The sequence below is a fragment of the Calypte anna genome, chromosome 1, assembly GCF_003957555.1.
Source record: "Calypte anna isolate BGI_N300 chromosome 1, bCalAnn1_v1.p, whole genome shotgun sequence".
Classification (NCBI taxonomy): Eukaryota; Metazoa; Chordata; class Aves; order Apodiformes; family Trochilidae; genus Calypte; species Calypte anna.
In genome coordinates, this window is record NC_044244.1 from 117,118,245 (window position 1) to 117,142,083 (window position 23,839).

Consider the following 23,839-nt stretch of genomic DNA (forward strand, 5'->3'; position numbering starts at 1 on the left):
TAGTTTCTGTGTCACACACCATCATGTTTCAGTTCAGCTCAAGAAGAAAACATCAGCTACCTGAATGCTAAAGATTATATTCTTAGTCAAAACAGATTACCATCCTCCACAACTCGTTTAAGAGGCAGTTTTGCAAATGAGGTTCCTAACCCAAAAGATATGAAGCCTTCTACATAAATAATTGCATATCAAGGGTCTCAGGTTCTCATGTTTATGACAGGAATGAATATGTAAATTTAGGATCGAATATGCTCTGGGTTTCATAATAGAGATACTCTTGTCTCTGGAAAATTCAATATTATATGAAATCAGGAAATACACTCTGAGAACAGTACCTATAATATCTGCTTACTTGGGAAACTCCTAAAAAGTACAGACTGCAACAGAGCAAAGCTGACAAAGGTTTTCAAGTATTGATATGCTATGTGAAATACGTGCATCCATAAGCAGTGATTTCACGGGTGCAAAATAAACATAGTAAAGTATAGGCATCTTTCAGTTTGTCTTTACTTGAATATTTTGAACTTTCATTTAATATTACAGACCACAAGACCTTGGAAAACTTAAAAACACTGAACAGCTCCAGAGTGTGAATACTCACCAACTTCTTGTGAGGACTTAACAATACCTAGATTGTCCTTCAGCCAACGAACAACAGCACCAGCTATTGCAACAGATCCCTGAAGGAAACAAAACCACTGCAACATTAGGAGGCAACATCTGGTAGCTTCATGCTACTTTCTACAGGACAGGAGAGGCAGGGTAGCTGTGGCCTCCAATCGCAGACTTACAGTCACAGCTTAAAGAGCTCCCAGAAATGCTCACAACCAAACCACAGATTTATGGCAGCAGAAGACTGATGTGTAAGAATGGCAGCCTGTTATGCAGGCTTCATGTAGAAAAGGTGCATATTAGATTTTGTTTTCCATGGAGAAGAGTTACCATGATAAATATCCTAAACAGTCTTGTCTTTCTCATTTCGGTCTTCTCCTGAACTTATAGTCATGACGTCCAATAGACTCAGCCTTCTTTTTTTGATAAAGATTTTTATGATTTGATATCAGAAATCAAGACTGGTTATGCCTAGAGTCATAATAGAAATGCACAGACAAGACAGAAAATGTAGGTACTTGCATCTGCCAGCAAAATTCCTCTGTTGCTTCAGCAAATGGCCCATTTGAATGGCTCTATAATATCATAGGTGACTGTCACGGCTCCTACCTCACTCTAAAGCCCAAAGACTATCTAGAAGAAAGGCTCAAGTCTATTAGACTAAGCTTTAAGTAAAATGGGAGCAGCATTATATTCTCATGAAAAGCCACTGCTAGGAGGAGTAGGGGTGTTTATTAACTAACTAGCTACTAGTTATTAGATACAGGTTTGATTAAAAGAAAAGGCTGAATCTGCATTTACTGCTTCTCTGGAAGCTGTCTCAAACTGCAGACTGTAGGTGTTTATAGCATGGATACAAGAGAAAGAACACTTAACATCTTTGGTTGAAACTTTCTTCAGATAATATCATCAAAGACTTGGAGATGAGGAAAAAGTACACATGCATGTTAATCAGCATGCAAAAATACAAATAATTCTCAAGACAGCTCAAGTTCTTGCTTTAAGAACATGGGTTAAAGATAAAAAAAACCTCTCACACACTTGCACAAAATGAAAACCCCAAAGTTTGCCAGAATATGGCAAATGCAAATCAACTTCCCTTAGGGAAGGAAAAGAAAATTAACATAGCCTGTGACAGTCCTGTAAGCCAACAACTATTCTCCCAGAGAACAAAATACTTTCTGCTGTCCTTGTTTCACACAGAAAGCATAGGCTCTCAACAAAAGCTCAGTGGCAGAAGAGAACTCAGTATGCATGTTTTGAGAAAAACTATTCAATCAAGGACATTAAGCAATAGAGACGGAAGAATAATTATTCTCAGAGTTGTGTGGAGAACTGAAGAACTGAATTTCGGATGTATGCACTTGTGCTTGTTTGAGTGAAAACAGAGCATAAATCTTTGTTGGTTAATAGCTAAAAAAGCTCACCTGTTAGAGGATTCTTGTCCCAGACATTTGTTTTAGATTTTTTTTTAAATTAGAAGTAATTTTATTAGAACGAAATAAATTGCAGACATTTAGTCATGCCTTCTGTTGAAAGGATAACTGAAACACTAATACTTTCCCTCTTTTTAAAAAAAACTAATTTAGTATATTTTTCCTTTTTTTTTTAAATATTTCTGAAAGATTTGAAAGATTGTGTAGCAACAAAAAAAAGTCTAAGTGATCAAGCCCTGAAAATATAAATTATGAATTGTAGAAGTATTTGTATTAGATTACTTGATATAGATTGGAGATCAGGATAAACAAAACCACACAAAGCTTTGAGGCATGAAAGCTGTAACATAAAGCTATTCTGATTTCTGTGCGAATGAAGGGTTTCTCGAAAGATAATATAATGATATTATAAAACAGAAGTAAAAAAAAAAGTGTTATCATTTTAGAAAGTAAGAAATTACTGTACTTACCTCTAGAGCATAAAAAACAGGTTTGTCTCTGCCCAGTTTGTAAGCTATTGTGGTTAAAAGACCATGCTCAGAAAACACACACTGAATATGGAAAAGGGAAAGAAAAGGGAAAGTACAATCAGAAGCAGACAGTATTTTAAAAATGTATTTGAATAGCAGCAAACAAGATACAAAACCTTCAGTGGAAAAAAAAAATCTGGAAGGTCTGAACAAAGTAAATTATCAGTTACTCTAAAGAAACACTTAAGATAGAACTCTCAGAGTGCTGGTGTGAATTCTCATTTCTGCAAGCTACCTCAATTCTTTCCAGACTCCTTACAGCAAAGAACTGGGGGTCTGCAAGAGATATGAATGAGAAGAAAGCCAAAACTTCACAGTATTTATTCAACTACAACTACTAAGAAACAATGGGAGAAAAGGAAGGGAAGAAATAAAACACCCAACACAAGGAGGAAAGCATGTGGCTAAGTAAACCAACACTCAGAACTTCTCGGTGAGGTTAAGAAACGTTTACAAAGAAAAAGAAAGAACCTTGCTATGAAAAACTTGTTTTTGAAACTTAAGGAGCTAAGAATGTCATTTTACAGAAACACCTTGAACAAATTATTACATTCTTTTCTTCCAGATTTCAGTATGTGCTTTTCCTTGTCTGTAGCTAGTAAGTTTAAGAAAGGCTAAAATACACTTGTACTCAACAGTTTAAGTAAAGATTGTAAAAAAAAAAACAAATAAAACACCAAATAGTTAAAAAATGCAACTGACCTTCTGACCTGTATTGCACAGCAAGAAACATCCTGTTCCATACCTAGTACAAAAGTGAAGGAAAGTTAAAACCAGGATGTTTAAAGAATAACTTGTTACTACAGTTCATGAATCCATGACCCTCTGTGGAGAATCAAGACACCATCTTCTGCCCCTTGAAGGTTAGGTTATCATTAACTGATGATAAAATCATCCTCAAATATGTGATGAAAATGAAGCCTTCAGCTGAAAAATCTAGTCCTGCACCTATGTTTCTGGCTACTTCTTGTATATACTTGATTAAGGAACAGATATGGCTAAAAACTAAGTGTGAATTCCTCTTCGGTGGTAGTGTTTACCTACTTCAATTTAAGCAGATTATGAAAGCCACTTCACAAAATAAATATTTTGCAACATTAAATTGAAGTCTTTAAAGGGGAAAATTTAAGAAACTTTTTGACAAAGAAGGTCTTCTTTAAACATATTCAGTTCAAATATTTCTAAAAATGGCATGTTTCTCATTTGAAGACCACATCACATATACGTGTACATACAACACATATGAAAGGAGACTCCTCTAATTAAAGCAGTACAAGATACTTATTCTAAGAAACTATGAGCTCCCTACCTTTTTAACACACTGAAAATTAATAGCTTTAAATAGTACTGAGAAAGTCTTTGTTTATATATGAAGAAGAAAAGGGTTAAAAAAAGATAACACAAAAAAGTTAAAATAATCTCATTTGTACCTTTTGGTGTAGCTGAATTTTTTTCAAAAGGTTTCTTGTGTTATAAAAGTATTTTTTATAACAATACTTTGTGACAGTATTACTTAGAAATATGTTTACTTTACTAAATGTAAGGCCACTAGCCATTACATTTGTGTATAAATAAAGTGAAGGTTAATTAGCAACAAATATAGATTAATGTGTAATTAAATCTGTGGAAGTCCAGTACTGTGTATGTAACTACATGCTCAGTTAAGCACAAGGTTGTAAATGGAACAGTAAGTCATTTAAGCAGAGAGCTTTTCCTCAAATTAATGTTTGATTACACCATTTGCCTGATTTAACTTATCAGCTCTTTTAAACGAGACACACACTAAGAGTCTGATAAATAGAAAGCTCTTCATACTGAGCTAGACACAGAAACAAAACTAAGCACTGCAACTGAAATGAACCTTTCCCATCTATCTATGCAGTGAGTTTTTTGTCATTCACATCTAAGCAATCTAACTCCCATAGTCTGTATTTGTTTAGTTTCAGGTCACAACTTAAATGATACTGCAACTTTTTTAATCTGTGTTTTGGAGAATTTTGAGATTAAAAATCTTCCTTCACATTGATATATTTCCTCACAACGACTCTGTTCCAAAACAGACCTCACAAACAATTTAACTTTAAGATCTTCACTATTTTATATAAATGTAAGGACACTTTTATTTTGTAGGTAAACACAGTCAAAAGGTAAAGCTGTAGTTATGGAGTACCTACAAAAGCATTTGGCAGTTAGCTTGAAAGAGAACACAATACTAAATTTAAAACAGAAGAGTGATGTACTATGTATCATACAACTTCCATAATAACTTACGTATTTTTTGCCTGTCCATCTTGAAAACACATTTGCCCAACAAGAGCAGCAGACTGGTCACCCAAACACTGAAAACAGAGATTTTTTTTTTAGCTAATGTTCACACAAATCACATGCATGAAAAAGGAATATGTATAGATGTATTTAATGTCTTAGGAGCACAGGTAATTGAAAGCAAGGAAAAATCAAATAGAGACAACCTGTGTCTTTAACCACTCTTCGCTTCGTAAGAACTACAAATGAAATATGTTGTGCTACTTATGGTTAACAATTTAAAGAAATAAAAATTATAATGTTACTTATTGACTTATTGATCCCAAATTTCCCACAGCACTATGCACATGCATTAAAAGCTGGAAGCTCGACTTCCACAGTCAGATCATAACTTACAAATGAGGAAACCAGTTAATTAATAATTAAAATACAAAAGTTTACTTCATGTATAACATGAAGTAAAAACTCATCATCTTAATTGTAGAAGTATTCACCCATCTTAAAGCTTTTTTCAGAAGACTGTTCATTCAGTACCCATTTCTTATGCCAGAATGTGAATTGGAGTAGGACTTACCCCAGAAATTGGTACACCTGTCAAAGCTCCAGATTTCTGATTCACAAAAAGAGAAAGAAAAATTCCAAATTAGTTTTCCAAGACAACAGTTTAAGGCAATGAAAAAGAAGCTAAACTTGTAATGCTCAAAAGAAGACAAAGGGTCACATAAGCAACATGGTTAAGTTCAGGTATACACTGTATTTCAGTCTAATGCTGCTCATGCCTAAAACACTAAAAAGTAGAAAGCACGAAATTTACACGTATACCTGATGTTACCTGAACAGTTCTTAAGGTAAATTTTGTTGGAATCATAGTCTACAGAAAACTGGGCTCTGTAACTTATGCAGTAAGTTTCAAAGTGTAAAATGCAGAAGTGCAAAAAGGGTAAAGTGACTAGAAAAAAAATGTGATGGTGATGAAACACTAAGGAGACACAGAACAGCAGATGCCTCATTTTAAGATTTTAAGTCTCATCTAGAATTTCTTCCAAACACTATGACATTGTTCTTCGTTTGCATTATTGTAGTAGGTATCATAAGCAATTTATATCCTGACAATTTTTACTCCTTTCTTTAAAATGTTTCTTTGTGCAGTTGTGAAAATGCATTTTCAGTGAAGCCATGCATTTGGTGCATTTCCAAACTGAATAATTTTTTCTTTAATTCTCTCTTTTCATTAACTGGATTTAAGGTAATTGAGTTTATAAATGCACTAAAAAATCCCTGCATGAATCTGATATTTCACTATAATATTAGTATTAATAGACAGAATGGATGACTTTTCTCATTTATAAAATGAGACAGCAAACATTCAGTAGCCAGTAGCTAGTTTTTTTGCTTTACTGTAAAAAATCTATTCCACAGCATGAAAATTAAGGCAATTGCACACATCAAGATTACATTTTAGAAAAAACTTTGGTATGATCTCTAATTTGTAATAGCTCAAATTTGGAAATACCCATCAAATTTAATGGTCTGGAAAGTGTGCGTTTACTAATCCTTACACCAGTGGAAATGCACAGCATCTGAGCACAATGGATATGATGTAGGTGGACAGCCTAAGAGAAGCCTCTACTCACCAGGCTAGAACAGATTTTCTACAGCCAGCAAGAGGAAGAAAAAGAAAAAAAATGGAGGCAGAAGGGGAAGAGAAACAAAAGTTCACATTTAAAGCGACCAGTTACTCTATTTCAGTTGACAGGTAGATCTTTTTCCACTTACCTCCCTTATTCAGCTAATACAACTCACTCTCATCTGACCTTCCCATTAACAAAAGTCAGCAATAACTTCTAGTGGTACATCCATTCACAGATTAGCAAAAATACTTATATTTCAGGCAAGTGAAGAGTTCTATTTTAAATACTAATCTCTTACTTTGTCTTAATTACAAAATATATGTTTGTAGTAAACAGTGGGACAAACTACCAGGAAAAAGAATGTAAAATCTCAGCGTTCAGTTCATGTGATTTTTGAAGATTTTAAGAATAATTGCCACATCAGATTCAGAAGGTACTGCATCGAATTTAACCTGAAACCTCAGTACCAGAATAAGAATTAACAATTTACTCCTAAGTAGTATTCATTGCTGCACTGGAATTAGTGTGATTAAAAAGACATCACAATATCACAATATTCCAAAATATTTTTCTTCTTTTACTGAATACTATGAACATATGGATGGCAAGAGAAGTTGATTTTTCAAAAAGAAGGCAATCTAAGGTGTCACAAAAACTGACTAACCTTGCCTTAAGTTATGTGGAAATAAGACGTTACATATCTTATATAGTCTTAGATCATTAAGTTTTCCATAGTGACTTCCATCTCTTCTTTTCAATTGTATAAGTAGTAAAAAAATTTTGCTCTACTAATTATAATCTCATACTTTTAATCTACTGATTACACATGCCATTTTGATAGCTCTTAAACAAATAAATAATTGTAAAAAAAAAAACCCAAACAATTTTTAAGCTTATCAAAAACCCCTCCCATCTTGTTTTCTCTATTTGACACTTAGAAAGAAAACAACAGATATTTAACTTCATGTAATATTACACAACAGCAGATAATGACATCCAAGCCTTTATTCAAATTGAATTGGTCTAGAAAAAGCCATTGCTCTCAATATATCAAATCTACATTGACACAATTATATTTTTACAAAATTAACACACCAAAACATACCATCAGGCCATAAATCTCAGAGGAGCTTCGTACTTTTGGAAGCATATCCATCGGAATATTGAAGAATCTGAACAAAATACAGAATAATTTATAGATATGGTCAGTGCTAAATCAGAAAGCATTTTGCTTTTTTTTCCTTAAATAAGTTTGGGTTGTAAGGAAAAAACACATAAATTGAACTTTGGTTTTTAGATTTTGACCCATTGCTATGTGATTTTCCACTTGTTACAGTATATGACAATAAGTTGTGGAGTAAACCAGCATTTATCTGAATATGAATAGGTTATTAATAGGTGATTAATTAAAAGTAACAGCACCTTGATTTTTTTCTTTAGGTGAAAAAATGCATCAAGGAAAAAATGACTTAAAATAGTTTCTTTAGTCCATAATCATATTTGTAAGGAGTCTGCAGATAATACCTTACTATGAACTATTATATGTCAATGCTTCCATGATACAGTCTTCCACCTACAGAAAATAACATAAAGGTGCTGCTACTTTTAATTAATCCAGCCAGTTTTAATATAAACATCTGGAGAACAACAAATCTTAATTGTTAATGTTATCGGTGAATGCAACAGTAATTGTTGATCTTAGTCCAGAAAGATATTCTCACCATTAAATTAATTACTTTACACAACATTTATAGAATCTATTTAAATATATCTGCCACATGAGGAGAGGCTGAGAAAACTGGGTTTGTTCAGCCTAGAGAAGAGAAGGCTTAGACCTTAGACCTTACTACAGCATTGCTGTACTTAAAGGGCAGCTAGAAAGATGATGGAAATTCCTGTTTACAAGGAGTCACATGGACAAAATAAGGGGCTCCTGGGGAGATTCTGTTTGAACACAAGAGGACAATTTTTCACTGTGAGGACAGTCAGACGTTGGAATGGTCTCCCTGCAGAAGTGGTGGATTCCCTCACTTTGGAAAGTTTTAAGTCTCAGCATGATGGGGTGCTGGGACATATCATATAAACAATAATATTAGAAGGGCTGGACCAGATGATACTTGAGGTCCCTTCCAACCTGGCATTGTATGATTCTATGAAATGCAGTATTACTGAAAAACTCAGCTTACTGGCAGAGATCAGAATCCCATTCCAAGGAATGAATGTTGAACAACATTGTTCTACTGGCATTGGTTACATCTGTACAGTGGATTCCTCCATTCTTTCCACCTGTCAAACTCTGAACAACAAAAAAAATATATATATATATTAACAGTATTTGCCAAGAGAAGATACAGATTTAATTCAACAAACTACAAAACCAAATATTCACAAAACTTTCCACTTGGGAGTGGAAACCCTGGTATTCATGCAACAACTAAAGAAGCAAACCTGATATAGTAGAAAAAAAGCATTAATGAGGTATTAGGGCTACAGCAGTAGTTTCTGGATTCTTCTATTGCAATGGTGGCTAATACAGCTCTCAGAAGTCAAAATATTTTTCCAAAAGCATGAACAAAATTTTATAGTCATCTATAAACAGCAAATTGCACATAAACATCTACAGAGAGAGAAAAAAAAAAAAGGAACAGTAACAGTAACAGTTCATCTTGAAAGGAACTTAGAAGAGAATTTCTTCAGTGGCTTGTATTGACATCACTGTGTGATCAGTGTGCCTCGAATCACAGCACTGCACAGAGATTTACAGGAAATTGAAATTCTTTTTAAGAACAGTGATAATAAAAATACAAATACATACCCATATAAGCCAAGAATCAATGGTCCCAAATAGAGCTCTGCCATTATCAGCTGCTTTCCTAATCGCTTCCACATTATCCAAAAGCCACCTAAGTTTCACTGCACTAAAATAAGTGCTAATTGGAAGACCAGTCTTAGACTGTAAAATTTATTAAAAAACAAACAAACAAACCAACAAAAAATCATTTACAGACCATGAAAGTATCTTTTTCATGAATACTGCACTTACTTATAATAAATGATGATAAGCAAGTAAAAACCACAAAGACATAAAGCTTAGTAAAATTACACAAGCTTGTTGTTTAAATAACTACTAAGCATACAGTACAGAAATCTAAGAACATAAAAAACAAATGACCAGTGCACTAATGGGCAAAGATTGAAGCTGATCTAAATGCAGTTCAAAGACCACTGACATAGAAATAGTTGTTTGCAGGAGTCTTCTCTTATCTAGGGTATCTCCCTGTGACTAGGCTTCATTTTGTTGGTTTTGTAGTGACAACAGAAATGGGTAGCACAACATTAGAAAGATGAAATATGTATTCTGCCAGAACTTAAAAATCAAGTAAGTTAACATGATTTGTGACATTCATTTACTGGCTATTGGAAAATATATAATATAAAAAATACATCACATTAATACGAGCAGTCAAGGAAAATAAAAATCAAAGAATTAACACAATTTTTGCAAGATTTTTTTTTTTGGTAATTGTTATATATACACCTATATAGAAAATCAATGCATAAATAAATAAACATGAATTAATTTGCTCATCATAAAATATCTTTCCAGTTCTCATATTTATTTCAATGAATTTCAATATTAAGGTATGAGAAATTATAATTTATTTCACGTCAATAAAGTGATTTCCATAATTTTTTTCTACTTGCTTCTAACTTTTGTGTGATGCTTACTTATTATTGGACAGATAGTACATTTAAATCTCACTAACAATTACTCAATTTAACCTCTCTAGTGAGATATGTAAGGAGCGTTAACCATAATTTTGAAGGAAAATAAACATCTTCCAGTCTCTGGAATAGTATAATATAATATTATACCCATTTTTTACTATGTGAAAAGCTAAGAAGCTAAAACTCACTTGTTTGGGGGAATTTTATGCACAAATCTCCAAAACATTATATTCTGTAGCAATAAGAGTTCAGATACTATTTAAATGTTCTGTAATATCTCTTACCTGAAAATAGGCTTTGTTTCTTCCTGGAATTTTTTTAAGAAGCCGTTCAACAGTTGACTGTGTTCTCAGGTCAAGCCATACTAAAGCCACAAATAAAATTAACTCATGTAATACACAAAAAGAGACATGTACAAGCTTCTTCTACAAAACTAGAGCTCTTGCCAGCTAATTCCTGACTTTATTTTCAGCTTTTCATGTGGTTGAAAGAATACTGTATTGCCATTGTATCTTTAATGCACTGTTGCAAAAATTAGAAATGGTTAGATAAACTAATTTGATTTAGATGAACAAACAATTTGATAAATCAAACATGATAGAATATATATTTTCCTCTACCCGAGTATAAGCAAATGATTAATACTATGTTGTTTACAGCAGATGACTGCCATTAAACTAGGTTAAAAGAAAAAGCAGGTTGATTATTTACTAATTCTATGAAAACTTTGAACTGAAGAGCTATGTCAGAGTTATCAAGGTACAGCTGGGCTTAAGATAAAGCTGTATTTGAATTTGAAAATTTCAACATGTGTACAACATGTATCTGAATTTAGAAGGGTTCTATTTTTTCAGGGGTATGCTAAACTAAATCTGGCATTTTAAGTGACCCAAAAGAGCAAACAAAGACAATTACTGTATCTGAGAATACATAAACTGAAAAACTAAGGTAAGTTCAAAATAAAACTCAAAATCAATAAATATTCATTAAACCTACTTAACCAGTATTTGCTTTAAATTTAAAACAAACCCATCCTGAAAACTGAGTAAGCTACTTCATTTAAAAGGAAGTGATTTGGCATAAATCAGAGCTTCATTACATGCCAGCAAAGTACAAAACCCCTCAAGGAACATTGTTTTTTGTTAAAATCCCTTGAAACAATTTATTAAGTAATAATTTTAACGAAATAGGCTTCTTAAAATTGCACTGATGTACAAACACACAGGTTATGACACACATATGAAAAAAACAAAGAAGTTAGTAGCACAGGCCTGTGCAGTGATATCTGCACAGGAAACTAGGAAAACATTTTTCTACAATACACTCATTTTATGATATTACATAGTCAGAAAATAGAGTAGTTACCAATAGCATTATGAAGAGGTTCTCCAGTTACTCTGTCCCAAACCACTGTTGTTTCTCTCTGATTGCTGACTCCAATGGCTTCAGGACAAAACAGAAAGAAGTATCCTTTTCAGAAGGTTTGTTTTCCCCTTTTGGGGGGTGAGGGAGGGAAAGGAGAGGTGGAGGATTACGTAAGGAGAAGAGGAAAGTAAATGGGAAACAAAAAACTTCATTTTTTCATGCTATAATCTAGAAATATTACTTCTGAAAATCCATCATTCAACATTTGCTGCTTAATCTTTGTGCTCTAATTTTTTTTTTTCCACAAACTGAGGTACCTACAACACTGACAGGGAAACTAGCTTTCTCCAAAGAGTCCTAATCTAAATTTGAGAATTTATTCATTCATCACTTGTATCTGTGATTTTGCAAGGTTATGGTAAAATGGGTTTGTAGATTTATATCCATGACATACTTCTCTCATTATTCTTCCCAAACTGCTCTCAATTCCACTTCAATTGTCTTCTTTGAGGTCAGCATGTCTCCACCTTTCTTTTTATTGACTTAAAAACTAGAGAATAGGACTTGTTGAACCATGAGTATGTTAAAGCCCTCTGTCATGCTTAAGTAACTGGACATACCTTTAATGTTAGTGATGTCTATGTTCAGTTTCTGCAGTTTCTCACAGGTCTTTTCCACACATTCATGAACAGACCTTAATATATCCTTTGGATCTTGTTCTACCCATCTTTAACAAACAGTAAACACCAGTTAATAAAAAATTAAAAATTACATTCAGGAAAAAAAAGAAATTCTAGTGTGAGTAACCAGCTGAGAATTTTGACACAATAGTAACTACACAGTATGTTCTACAGATCTAGAAAATGATGAATGATCAAATAATGAACTTCAAACCCTTCTTAAAGAGTAAACTGTATTTTTGTAACAAAACCATCTACATAAACCAAAAGAATTTTGTGTCGCTTTGTTCTATACAGAGTGGTTTGGCAGCAAATGGTAGGTCACTTAAGAATGATCAAACAAAAGAAACACACTAATTAAGGAACTTCTATGGACATGAAGCCTATGATTAAGCTTTAAGTAAAAATTATCAGGATTATCACTTTAAATAAGACGTTAAATCTTGTTTAAACTGCGGTTTTAAAGTTTAAACTTTAAATATGCAAATGATGCTCAGAGTAAAAAAATAAGTTTTTTTAGTTTATATAATTCAGAGCATAATGGAGACCCAATGAGGGGCTTTTAATGCCAGTTTTCCTACCAGAGTGTTTTCCATAGCAGATACTATGTTTGACAGGCTGAGGGAGTTGGGGTTGTTCAGCCAGGAGAAAAGAAGGCTCCAGGGAGACCTAATAGCGACCTTCCAGTACCTGAAGGGGCCTACAGGAAGGCTGGAGATGGACTGTTTATAAGGATGAGGGGAAATGGCTTAAAATTAGAGAAAAGTAGATTTATATTGATGTGATGAAAAAATTCTTTACCATGAGAGTGGTGGAAAAATGAAACAGGTTGCCCAGGGAGGTAGTTCAGGCCTCATCCTTGGAGACATTCAAGGTGAGGCTCATTGAGGCTCTGAGCAACCTGATCTAGCTGAGGGTGTCCCTACTTACTGCAGGGGGGTTGGACTAGATGACCTTTAGAGGTCCCTTCTAACCCAAATTATTCTATGATTCTTAAAAATTATTAATCAACTTCAGTTTTGATAATTAATAGATTAAAAGTCATAAGTTCTACCAAAATCTACACAAAAACAAACAAACAAAAAACATAGGAAATTCATACCCTTCTTTAGGGAATTTCTGATTTATCTCAACTTGATGGTGACTCAAGAGCTCTGCTGTTTTAGCATTAAAAACCTGCAGATAAAAAAAAAATATATTAACATTTATTCATTTGAATAAATACATGATAATTGTGCCATGATAATTGATAGTAAATTTTTATCATCAGCCCAAATATCCATATTATCTGGGTTCAAATATATGTATTTTGTAATTAAAGTGAGAAAAAAATATTTTGTCGAGCTTTCCTGTCAATTGTAAATGGTTTGGGTTTTTTTTCTCATGATGGACTGGGAAAGAACCATATTTTTTCTTGCGGAAGGTGTAGAAATTAAATTAATGATGCATTTTAGAACATAACTCTCAGTAATATACAATTCTAGTCAGCATTTCTTTAGTTCCTGCTCTGATACTCTAATGCCAGAATTATGCCTTTTCTTGGGTTAACTCACTTTTACAAAGAATGATTTTAAGAGACAGATAATCACATGTGGTATAGAAATTACAGGAGGGACTGAACTGTCTAGAAAGAAAACAAACCTACAAAGAATGCAGTTTGTTTCAAAAGAAGTTACCTACACAGAGCTTATTACCAGTCTCACAAAAGAAGAACATCAACGCAGCAACACATTAAAAACAGAGAAGCACATGCAGAAAAGTGACTCAGATTTAGATATAGTACAATAAAAACCAACAGAGAATCCTGAGGACTATACTAATGGTGATTCTCAAGGAATCAAAAGTAAGAGGCTCTGCTTTGCAATAAAAGCCTGGCTAGAACACACAGCTATCTTAATTAACTGTCAGTGGCCTGTTTCCAAAAGTAAACTGCTGCAGCCCGGATAAGATGATACCCTGTAAAACATCCAACTTAATTGTACAGTGAATAAGCCAACATAATTGGCTGGGCATTGAAGGTTAGAAAGTAAAATCTAAGAATAGACTCAAGTTAACTGCAGAACGTAACAGTAGGACACAATCCTGTACTTTAGTGGAAAGGAGAATCAGATTTAGAAACTGCACATATGGTAAAGGCAGAAAATTCACTGCCTCTTTTCTAGACTTCCTTGGTCATACGGTCCTCCCATTCCACAAATTTTAGGAACTCCTCTTAAATCTTTTAACTCATAAACTCTTTGATTTTACCTAGATAGTACAGTTTACTTTGAAACCATGAGAACAATTCTGACAAAAAGCAGATGAAACCTTTGAAACCTTTAAGTATCTTTAGAGTGAAACTCTGAAGTTTAGAAACATTCCAGTTATATATTAGAATCACAGAATAATTCAGGTTGAAAGGGACCTTAGGATATCTGTAGCACTAAACCCTCCTCCAAGTAGGGTCAGATACAAGATATGTCCAGGTTGCCCAATGACTTTTTCTAGGCAGGTCTTGAAATCCTCCAAGGACGGAAACAGCCAACCTCCCTGGAAAATAATAAAAGCTATTTTTTCCCTCCCCTTCCCAGAAGAGAAGTCTTAAAAAATATTTGTGCTCTTCTGTTATCAATTGGAAAGAATACATAGAAAAAGCACCACCACTGTATTCTTTTTCCCGTATTTACTTATCTGTGTTTCAGTTACCAGGACAGGCTTGGCACGAAGCTATCCTAATAAAAGGGTAAACTCTGATAGTGTTGCATGCCTGGAAGGAACTAGTATAACGATAAGGGTCTTAAAATGCTAAGCAATATAGTTAATAAGAGAGATTAAGTTTTGCATGTGTGCAGCAAGATAATTTGAAATTGCCTCTCTGCCAAAAGCATAGTAATGTTTACTAAGGTTTTATAATAAAGATAGAAAGATAGAAGATATATTTTTTTGACCTAGTAGCTGTCAAATATCACTCAGTAATCATTCTCCATTATTCAGTGTTCCTTGAAAAAGAAGGCAGTGCATAAGGATACCTACTGTTAGCAGGAAGTAAATACAGATTCAATTAGACAAGATCATTCATTGAACTTGGAGTGTCTGACCCACAGATAATAAAGGGTGAAACTTGCACAGCAAGTCTTCTTGCCTCCTTCTAAACAAGCAATTAATTCTGAACAGAAGCAATAAGACTACAGCTGCATAGATTTTTCATGCCCATAAAGAAGGAACTAGGTAAACACGCTGTCCTAATGTAGCGGGAGGAGAGCGAGGTTGGCGTCGCCGGGCTGGATAGACGAGCGATGTAGCCTAACGTAGAGTTGCTGCGAGATTAGCCTGCTGCTGAGGACACAACCAGCCACGCTCGAAGCTAGCTCTGGAGTGAGCTGCCTGGTGGATGTGAGACTCACTATTTATTGGTCCACGGCCTTGCGCATGCTCCGTGGGGCCCTGCCTCAACTGGGCACAGGTGTAGTGGCTCACACCCACTCCTTGGTGATTAGCAGACTCCTTATGTTGTTCCCCTACATTCTAATCCATCACAAACAAAACCACAAACAGCTGACATCCTCAACAAAAGAATCAGACACTCCCTGTACCTCAGGGAAAGGGATAAAAAAGTTCCACTGAGAACAAATGCTCTCAGAGATAAAGAGAATTATGATACACGAAAGGGTGTGTAGTGATAGGACGACAGGTAATGGTTTTAAACTGGAAGAGGGAAGATTTAGTTAGATATTAGGAAGAAATTCTTTACTGTGATGGTGGTGAGACACTGGAACAAGCTTCCCAGGGTGGCTGTTGAATACCTGGAAGTTAGTAAGGCATGGATGGATGGGACTCTAAGCAACCACGGAGGGGTAGATGTCCCTACCCTTGCATGGGAATTGGAACTAGATGATCTTTAAGGTCCCTTCTAACCCAAACTGTTCTATAAGATAACGAACACAAAGACATCATTACTTTTAAATCTAGAAGAAGATAAACAAAGTAGAGAAAAAATGGAGGGAATGAGCTCTCATCTCCTTCCATGTCCCCTCACCCCAAAAATACTGTGTTGTGAAAAAAAAACACCACACCAAATCACCCCTGTTTCTCTCTGACAGCGGACAAAGGAACAAGGAAATATTCAGTGCTGTAATGTCTCAGGCCATAGGAACAAAGGGTAAAGACACTGATGTGCCACCAGTGGAGGAAGTTGGTGTATGAACTATTACAGGAGCTTGACCAGGGTGTTGAGAGAGCTGGCTCATGTTGCAAAGCTGCTCTCCATAATCTTTGAGAAGTCACGGAGATCGGGAGATGTTGAGGAAGGCTAATGTCCCACCTATCTTTAAGAGGGCCTCCAAGGAGGATCCAGGATACTACAGACCCATTAGCCTCACTTCAGTCCCCAGGAAAAACATGGAGCGAATCCTCATGGGGACTGTCATGGGTCAATTAAAACATGTGATTAGGAAAGCCAGCATGGATTTATCAGGGGCAAATAGTGCCTAAAAAACCTGACTGCCTTCTATGACAAAGTAACTCCTTTAGTTGATGCAGGACAAGAGGTGGACAATGTCTACCTGGACTTTTCTAAGGCTACTACTGATACGGTATCCCACATCCTCCTTCTGGAGAAACTGACTCAGCATGGCCTGGACAAGAGGTCTGTGTGGTGGGTAGGGAACTGGCCTACAGACTGTACCCAGAGGGTAGCAGTAAATAGTTCATCCTCCAACTGGCAACGGGTTACATGTGGCATCCCCCAACGGTTGATACTAGAACCAATGCTGTTTAACATCTTCATAAGTGACCTGGATAAGGGGATCAAGAGCACCCCGTTGAAGTTTGCTGATGCCACCAAGATCAGTGGAGAGGTTGATACCCTAGAAGTGAGAGACACCCTCCAGGATGACTTAAGACAGACAGTAGAGGTGGGCTGACAGGAACTTTATGACGTTCAATGCATGGAATTGCAAGGTCTTGCACCTGGGAACACATAGCCTAGGAGTGCTGTTCAGACTGGGATCCACTTGCTAGAGAGCAGCTTTGTGAAAAAAGACCTGGGGGTATTTGTGGAAATCAGGCTTAACATGAGTGAACAGTGTGCAGAAGCTGCAAAGAAAGCCAACAAGATGCTGGGCTGCATCAAGAAGGGCACCAGCAAGAGAGACAAGGAAGTCCTCATCCTTCTCTACTTGGCACTTGTCAGACCACACCTGGAGTACTGCATCCTGTTTTGGTCCCTGCTCTACAAAAAAGGATGCAGACAGGCTGGAGAGGGTCCAGAGAAGATCCACAAGGATGATCAAGAGGGCTGGAGCATCTGCCATGTGATGAGAGGGTGAGAAAACTGGGTCTGTTCAGCCTTGAGAAGGCTTAGGAGAGACTTTATTACAATGTTCCAGTACCTAAAGGGCAGCTACAAAGAAGATGGGAGAATCTCTATTTACAATGAGTTACATGGACAAGACGAGGGGCAAGGGGCACAAGCTGCTCCTGGGGAGGTTCTGTTTGAATACAAAATATTTTCACTGTGAGGACAGTCAGACATTGGAATGGTCTTCCTGGGGAAGTGGTGAACTCCCCCACCTTGGAAAGTTTTAAGTCTCAGCTTGATGGGGTGATGGGATATATCATATACACAATGATATTATAAGGCTTGGATTAGATGATCCTTGAGGTCCCTTCCAACCTGACATTCTATGATTCTAAGTATAAGCAGTTCAGATAAGGTCAATACATTCCTGTTGAAACAGGTTTGAAGTGTTGTTTCTGTCACTGCTTTCATTACTCTCATATTCATTAAAAAACAGTTCTAGTTTATGATCCTGATCTATTACTTTTTGTAGTTTTGCCCTAATTTTATTAACAGTAGTCACGAAAGAATTGTCTAGGCTATTGAGACAGGTAGAGCTGTCTTGAATGGAAATGATGTGATGAAAGATAGTGAGTATCACTAGAAATATACTGGATCCTCTGGTGAGATATTAAAGAAAAGCAGTAACACTCATTCCACTTTCAACAAATTATTGAAAAGAGAACTAGAGACTGAGCTTTGAATCTCAAGAGTGAAGAGACAAGACCTACTTAGCTACACTTGCATGTACACAAGCAGATAAGCACAAGACCACTTATTTCAAACTCTATATAGGGCCTCTAATGTAATAAATTACATCATGTGAAGGGGTGTAAAAAGTTGCATGGTATTACATTGAGTATCGTATTAGAGGAAAAGAATTCAGACCAACCAGTTGTAACAATTTTCAAAGAATTTAAAGAAATATGAGACAAACAGAAACATGAGGCTCATAGAAATAATGGAAGGAGCTACACAGCCAAAAAGGCAATAGTGAAAACAGATTTTAGAAGTAAGTTTTTATGACTTGAGCTTTTCTATGTAGCTCTGCCTGCAGAAGAGCTGCTTCTGTAAACCTATGCTGTATTTCCATGGATTTCTGTAAAGCTGGAACAATTGTGGCTTTGCAGGCAAACAAGCTCACAGCTGGAGTTCTGAAATTGCACTGAAATCAATCCACCCGGGAGAAGGATGACAGACAAACAATAATTCCACCTTTAGCACTTAACCAGGATTATCAGGAAGGCAGAATTTATGAATAACTACAGTTTTTAACCTGTCTTCTAGAAATAATCTGGCTTGGAGGGCCTCTGATGAACAGACCTCCCTCTTCCCTCAAGGAGGTACTTACAATTACAGGAATAAAAAGCAAAACTACAATGTATTTTAAGTGATAAAATCTAACAGGGAAAATTGAAGTATTTGCAATATTTTAAAACCTTCTTGTTAGCAGAAGTTTTGCATTTTCCCCAAAGGTCACATTACTTCAGTAGAGTGTTGAAACAGATTCTCTTCTGCAGGGAAAGCTCAGTAGGTATCACACTTTTCCTTACTTAACACCATTTTTATTTCCTGAAAAGAAAGCTTACAATGTGATAACAGTTTATTTGAATGTGTCTCGTGGAAATGAAGAAAGAAATATTGCACTGAGGTGGAAAAAAACCTATCTATGGCTGACTGACAAACATAGAACTTGAAGTACTGTATACGTACTTCACTGTATGTCTACTTCTCTGAAAATCTTGATTCTTGTTGTTCCTGAATAAAATGCTAAAAAGACTTTACCCACCAAAGCCTTTTCAAGAGATCAGGCAGTGGTGGTTCAGTTGGCCATTGGTTCCTGATCCCAAGACTTTTTAGAATTTTTATTATATGATTCCTGAAAAAAAAAATAAAATGGAAAGTGAGAGATGCAAGTATTTGATGAAAATATTAGGAAAACATCTAGACCAGAATTTAGATATCTGGGCACACTTTTTTAACCTAATAAATTTATTTTTCTACTTGATATCTTCAAGCAAATGAATCTTAAGCAGTTATACTGGTACTCAAAGCACTGCTCTCTCCTTTTTATCTCTGAATCTATTATCCAGGTTCAACTCAAATTAACAGGGAAGTTGAGATTTCAAAAAAAAAAAAAAAAAAAAAAGAAAATTACAGTTTATTTTGCAAAGCAAGTAGCTTAGCAAAGATTCAAATGTGGGTCTCCAGAAGGCAAAACTACATTATAAGCTAAAATAGTATTTTGTGAGATACAAGGGTAAATATGGAGTGACAGTAGCAGAAATAGCAGAAATGCACCTAAGTTCTGGTGCTTCTCTATTATCTATGCTCATACAGCCTTGTTCATATAAGCAAGAGAATCTCTCAAATCTTTTGCACACAATAAATTATTTCTCTAAGGAATCTCTGGATTCTAGCTCACCCACTGCCCAGGTAAGCTTAAATTTAAAGTTCAACCAGGCTGTTCTGGGTTTTTTCTAGTCAGGTGTTAAGCATCTGCAAGGATGGAAATTAAACAGACTTTGTTGGCCCCTGATCAGAGCTCCTCAGAGTGTAACATTTGTTCCTGTCTTCTATTTGAAAATTCACTTGCTGCCACTTGTGTTCATTGTCTGCTGTCTTTTTCCACATGCATCTGAGAAAAGGCTGGTTCTGTGGTCTCTACAAACTGTGGTTCAGTAGCTGAAGACAACCCCTCAGACTCCCGTGATGAAACAACCCCTCCCCTTGCATGCCTTGCACTGCAGCACAGTGATCATGTTAGTGACCCTCTGCTGGATAAAAACCAGTTCTTTAGACTCTCTTCCTTTGAGAGGAACAAAACCAGACACAGTGTTCTGGATGCTGTCTCATCAGTGCCACTCGGATGGCAATAATTACTCCCTTTGATCCACAGTCTGTTCTTTTCTTAATGTGGTTAATCTTCACCACTACAAGGACACACTGCTTACTTATATTCAACTTGCTGTCCAGCAGGAATCCAGGCCCTTTTACACCAAGCTGGTTCTTAGCCTTTTGTCCCAAGTGCTAAACTTTGTTGACCTTCATTAAGCTACTGCCAGGGCCCTTTTCCAACTGGCATTCCAGTCAATTGCTCTCCCTGATCTGTGGTCATCTGCAAACTTGAGAAAATATTCCAACCCATTCTCCAGGCTGCTGATGAAGATGCTAGAGTATTTATCAGTCCACAGAACTTACTGACTGTTATGGAATACCACTTGTAAAATAGCTACTTGTAATCGGAAATTCAGACTCTGAACTGTTGGGGGCAAAGGGCAGTGGCAAAGGACCAGCCAATTTTTCACCCAGACATCTCTAGCCTCATCAAAACCATGTCTTCTGTCTTAAAAAACTAGGTAAAAAGTTCACTTTACCACTGAACAGACCCGTGCAAAGTAACCAACAAAGTAACCAATAATTTGATTTTCACTAGTGACTTGGTGAAGATGAAAACTGTTGGAAGCACAAGAGAAAAAAAAACCATAGGTAAGTGACAACAGCATGCAAACTAAGACAGTAGAAGACTGAGTGGTAATAAGAGAGCCAAGGAAAGAACTCAGGCAAAAAGAATACCACATTACATTTTGGCTTAAAATATTTCAAAGCAAAGTCTCTAACTGTGGCCATCTCTTTCCAGCACAGAATTCTCTGGATACATCTGAATGACTCATGTGATTTGTGGCACATTTTTCCCCCCCCCTCAACCCATGTTCAGACTTAATTCAGTGATGACTGCATTTTTTTGCTCAAATCCATATAAATTTATTATCATAATAGTTTCATCACACTTTTTTTTTTTTTAATTAAGGAAAGAATTATGGCCTATTCATGTGAATCCCTGAGCAAAGGAAACATATCCTGACTGTACACAAGCTGTTCACATTGGTGAATGCATCTAGTATGAGATCCCTTATTAGAAGAAGTTGTAAAAATACTGGTAGAAAGTGCCTGAGTGTAAATTTAAAGCTTCCAGTGTTTCTTCTGGTCTTACTAGTTCTATCCTTTCAGGCTAAGAAAAAGTTAACCTGGCACACACATAAAGCAGATAGAACTTATCTTCAGATTTTACAGGGAACTACTCCAAATTATTTTCCAAAAAGGACTCCTGACTGGCATGCAAGATAGCTTGCTGATCTCATTTGTCAGTTTGGAGTTTCTTTCCACCCCCTGATCTGTTTTTCGTCATTTGACAATCCCATGAAGGTCGTGATATTGAGTAATATGGTAACACAGGTCAAGGAGATATTCTCGTCTCCTGCTTCATGAAAGAACATGGGGAAGCATTATAAGAAAAGAAAAAAAGTAATTAAAGAAAAAAAGAAAAAGCAGGAGTGAGCCAATACATAAATCTGTCCTGTTCCACACTGCACACATTTGTCAACATTTATTATCTTGTCATAATCTCTATTCCACTTCCACAGTGAGAATGACCACAGAGATCTAAGTCAAATTATAATGACTTACTGACTAGGTGGCAGGACAGCTCACAGAGATTTGGAAGCAGGAAGTTTATATAGCAAGTTTCATATATAATAACATTTATTACTGTCTATTGCATAATATGGAAATAACTAGATCCTTAAACTAAAGGGCATCTACATATGATTAATATAATCATCCATACTTAGACAAGTAGACTACCCCTACCCATTTCTGCAGACCCATCTTTCATAGAGTGTAAAAGTTCATGCACCTGAATACCTACAGTGTACAGGTTATAATATATAGGGCTGGAACCTCTGGAATGACTGCAGTCACTCCAACAGGCCCAAGCAAATTTGAGACTAACAGAGCAGAAATCATTGCACTGTTTGATTAGCACTAGCTACTTACAGTCACCCAACGCACACGAACTACTTCTCCAGAGCCTGAGCACCCTGCCAATTTTATTTCATTCAGGACGAGAAACCCGACAGACTTAAAACCACCGCCCTCTAGAAGCAGCGGGATTTTGCAGCCCCCTGAAGCAGCAGCCATAAACGCTGGCCTCAGGCTTGCTCTGGGACCAGGCGGACAACGCTGGCTCAGCCGCACGGCCCACTCCCCTCCGTTCCCAGACGGACAGGCAGAGCAGCTCAGCGCGGCGGGAAGGCGACAGGCGTCTGATGGCCGGGAGACACGGCCAGCCGGTGTCTCCGCCATCCCCGTGTCCACCGGCGCTGGCTTGTCGCGATACGGCAGTCCCGACCCGCCGGTGGCCGGCAGGACGCCGGCCGAGGGCGGAGGAGAGGGGTCGAGTCAGCGGCAGCACGGCCCTGCGCGGCCCGCTCCCCCTGCCCTTCCCCAAGGGCAAAGCAGAAGCCGGAGGGACCCCGCAAGGATGCGGGAGAGGGAAGGAAGGGACGCAACGGCTCCCTCAGGCCGCGGGGCCGCCGCCTGCCCCCGAGCACCACCAGCGCCCGGGGGCCGCCCCCAGCCCCGCGATGTGCTCACCAGGAAGCGAGTGGAGCTGGTGCCCTGATCGATGGAGCCCACCAATGGCCCCAGCGCCATCCGGTTGGACGCGGCCATGAGCCCCGCTCAGCCGCCCGCTGGGTCCCCGCCGGGTCCCTTCAGCGTCCCCTCTGGCCCGCGGGTAACGGCCGCCCCGACACCCCCCGAGCAGCTCGCGGCCAGCGGCGCGTGGCTGCCGGGTGAAGCCGGCGGCGGCGGGAGGGGGGGGGGCGGGGCGGGGGGCGCTGCCGCCCGCGTAGTGACCCGGCAGCCAATCAGAGATCGGGGCGCGGTGGGGGCGGAGGGGCAGGGGGACGGGGGAGAGCGGGCCGGGCGGGTCACGTGACGGGCAGCACGCAGCACCCGCCCCCCCTTCACTCTCCCTCCCTCTCTCTGTTTCCCTCCCTCTCTCCTTCTCTTTGTCTCTACCTCTCTGTCCCTCTCTCCCTCGTCCTTCTCCTCCTTCTCCTTCTCCTACTCCTTCTCCTCCTCCCTTCCCGCTCCCGCCGGGAGCCGTCGGCCTGAGAAGGAGGCGTTCCCTGGGGGCTGCCAGTGCCCTCTCGGCGAGGGGCTCTGGAGGGCTATGCGAGGCTTGCCATGGGAGCCTGGCTGGTTGAGGTCCCGGTCCCCCCAGCCTGAGGCGGTGTTCCCCGATGCGAAATCTGTTTTCCCTTTTTTTTTTTTTTTTTTTTTAATTTTTTTTTTTTTAACCGGGAGAGCGGCAAGGAGCAGACCCCAAGCCGATGCGGCCGGCGGAGCTGCCGTCCTGAGGCGGGATCTCGCCTCAGAGTGTCAGTGCTGGGGAGCTGCCAAGCGGAGATACCTGCTGGAAATCTTC

The 23,839-nt window shown here is 37.8% G+C and overlaps 1 protein-coding gene across 3 annotated transcripts in view; it reads right to left on the minus strand.

The window, feature by feature from the left end:
• GK (glycerol kinase) overlaps positions 1-23,200 on the minus strand; it is a 40,927-nt gene extending 17,727 nt beyond the window's left edge. The window contains exons 1-14 of one of the 3 annotated variants that reach the window (XM_030462009.1): positions 23,002-23,200; positions 13,351-13,424; positions 12,189-12,295; positions 11,569-11,646; positions 10,488-10,567; positions 9,290-9,427; positions 8,661-8,770; positions 7,580-7,646; positions 6,478-6,495; positions 5,418-5,453; positions 4,850-4,917; positions 3,281-3,323; positions 2,519-2,599; positions 602-680 (exon numbers count right to left, since the gene is read on the minus strand). In XM_030462009.1, the coding sequence (XP_030317869.1) occupies positions 602-680; positions 2,519-2,599; positions 3,281-3,323; positions 4,850-4,917; positions 5,418-5,453; positions 6,478-6,495; positions 7,580-7,646; positions 8,661-8,770; positions 9,290-9,427; positions 10,488-10,567; positions 11,569-11,646; positions 12,189-12,295; positions 13,351-13,424; positions 23,002-23,079 (1,057 nt within the window). In that variant the 5' untranslated portion in view covers positions 23,080-23,200. The remainder of the gene's footprint in view (positions 1-601; positions 681-2,518; positions 2,600-3,280; positions 3,324-4,849; positions 4,918-5,417; positions 5,454-6,477; positions 6,496-7,579; positions 7,647-8,660; positions 8,771-9,289; positions 9,428-10,487; positions 10,568-11,568; positions 11,647-12,188; positions 12,296-13,350; positions 13,425-23,001) is intronic. The other 2 variants (XM_030462027.1, XM_030462019.1) reach the window with 2 other exon arrangements.
• Positions 23,201-23,839: the final 639 nt, after the last annotated feature.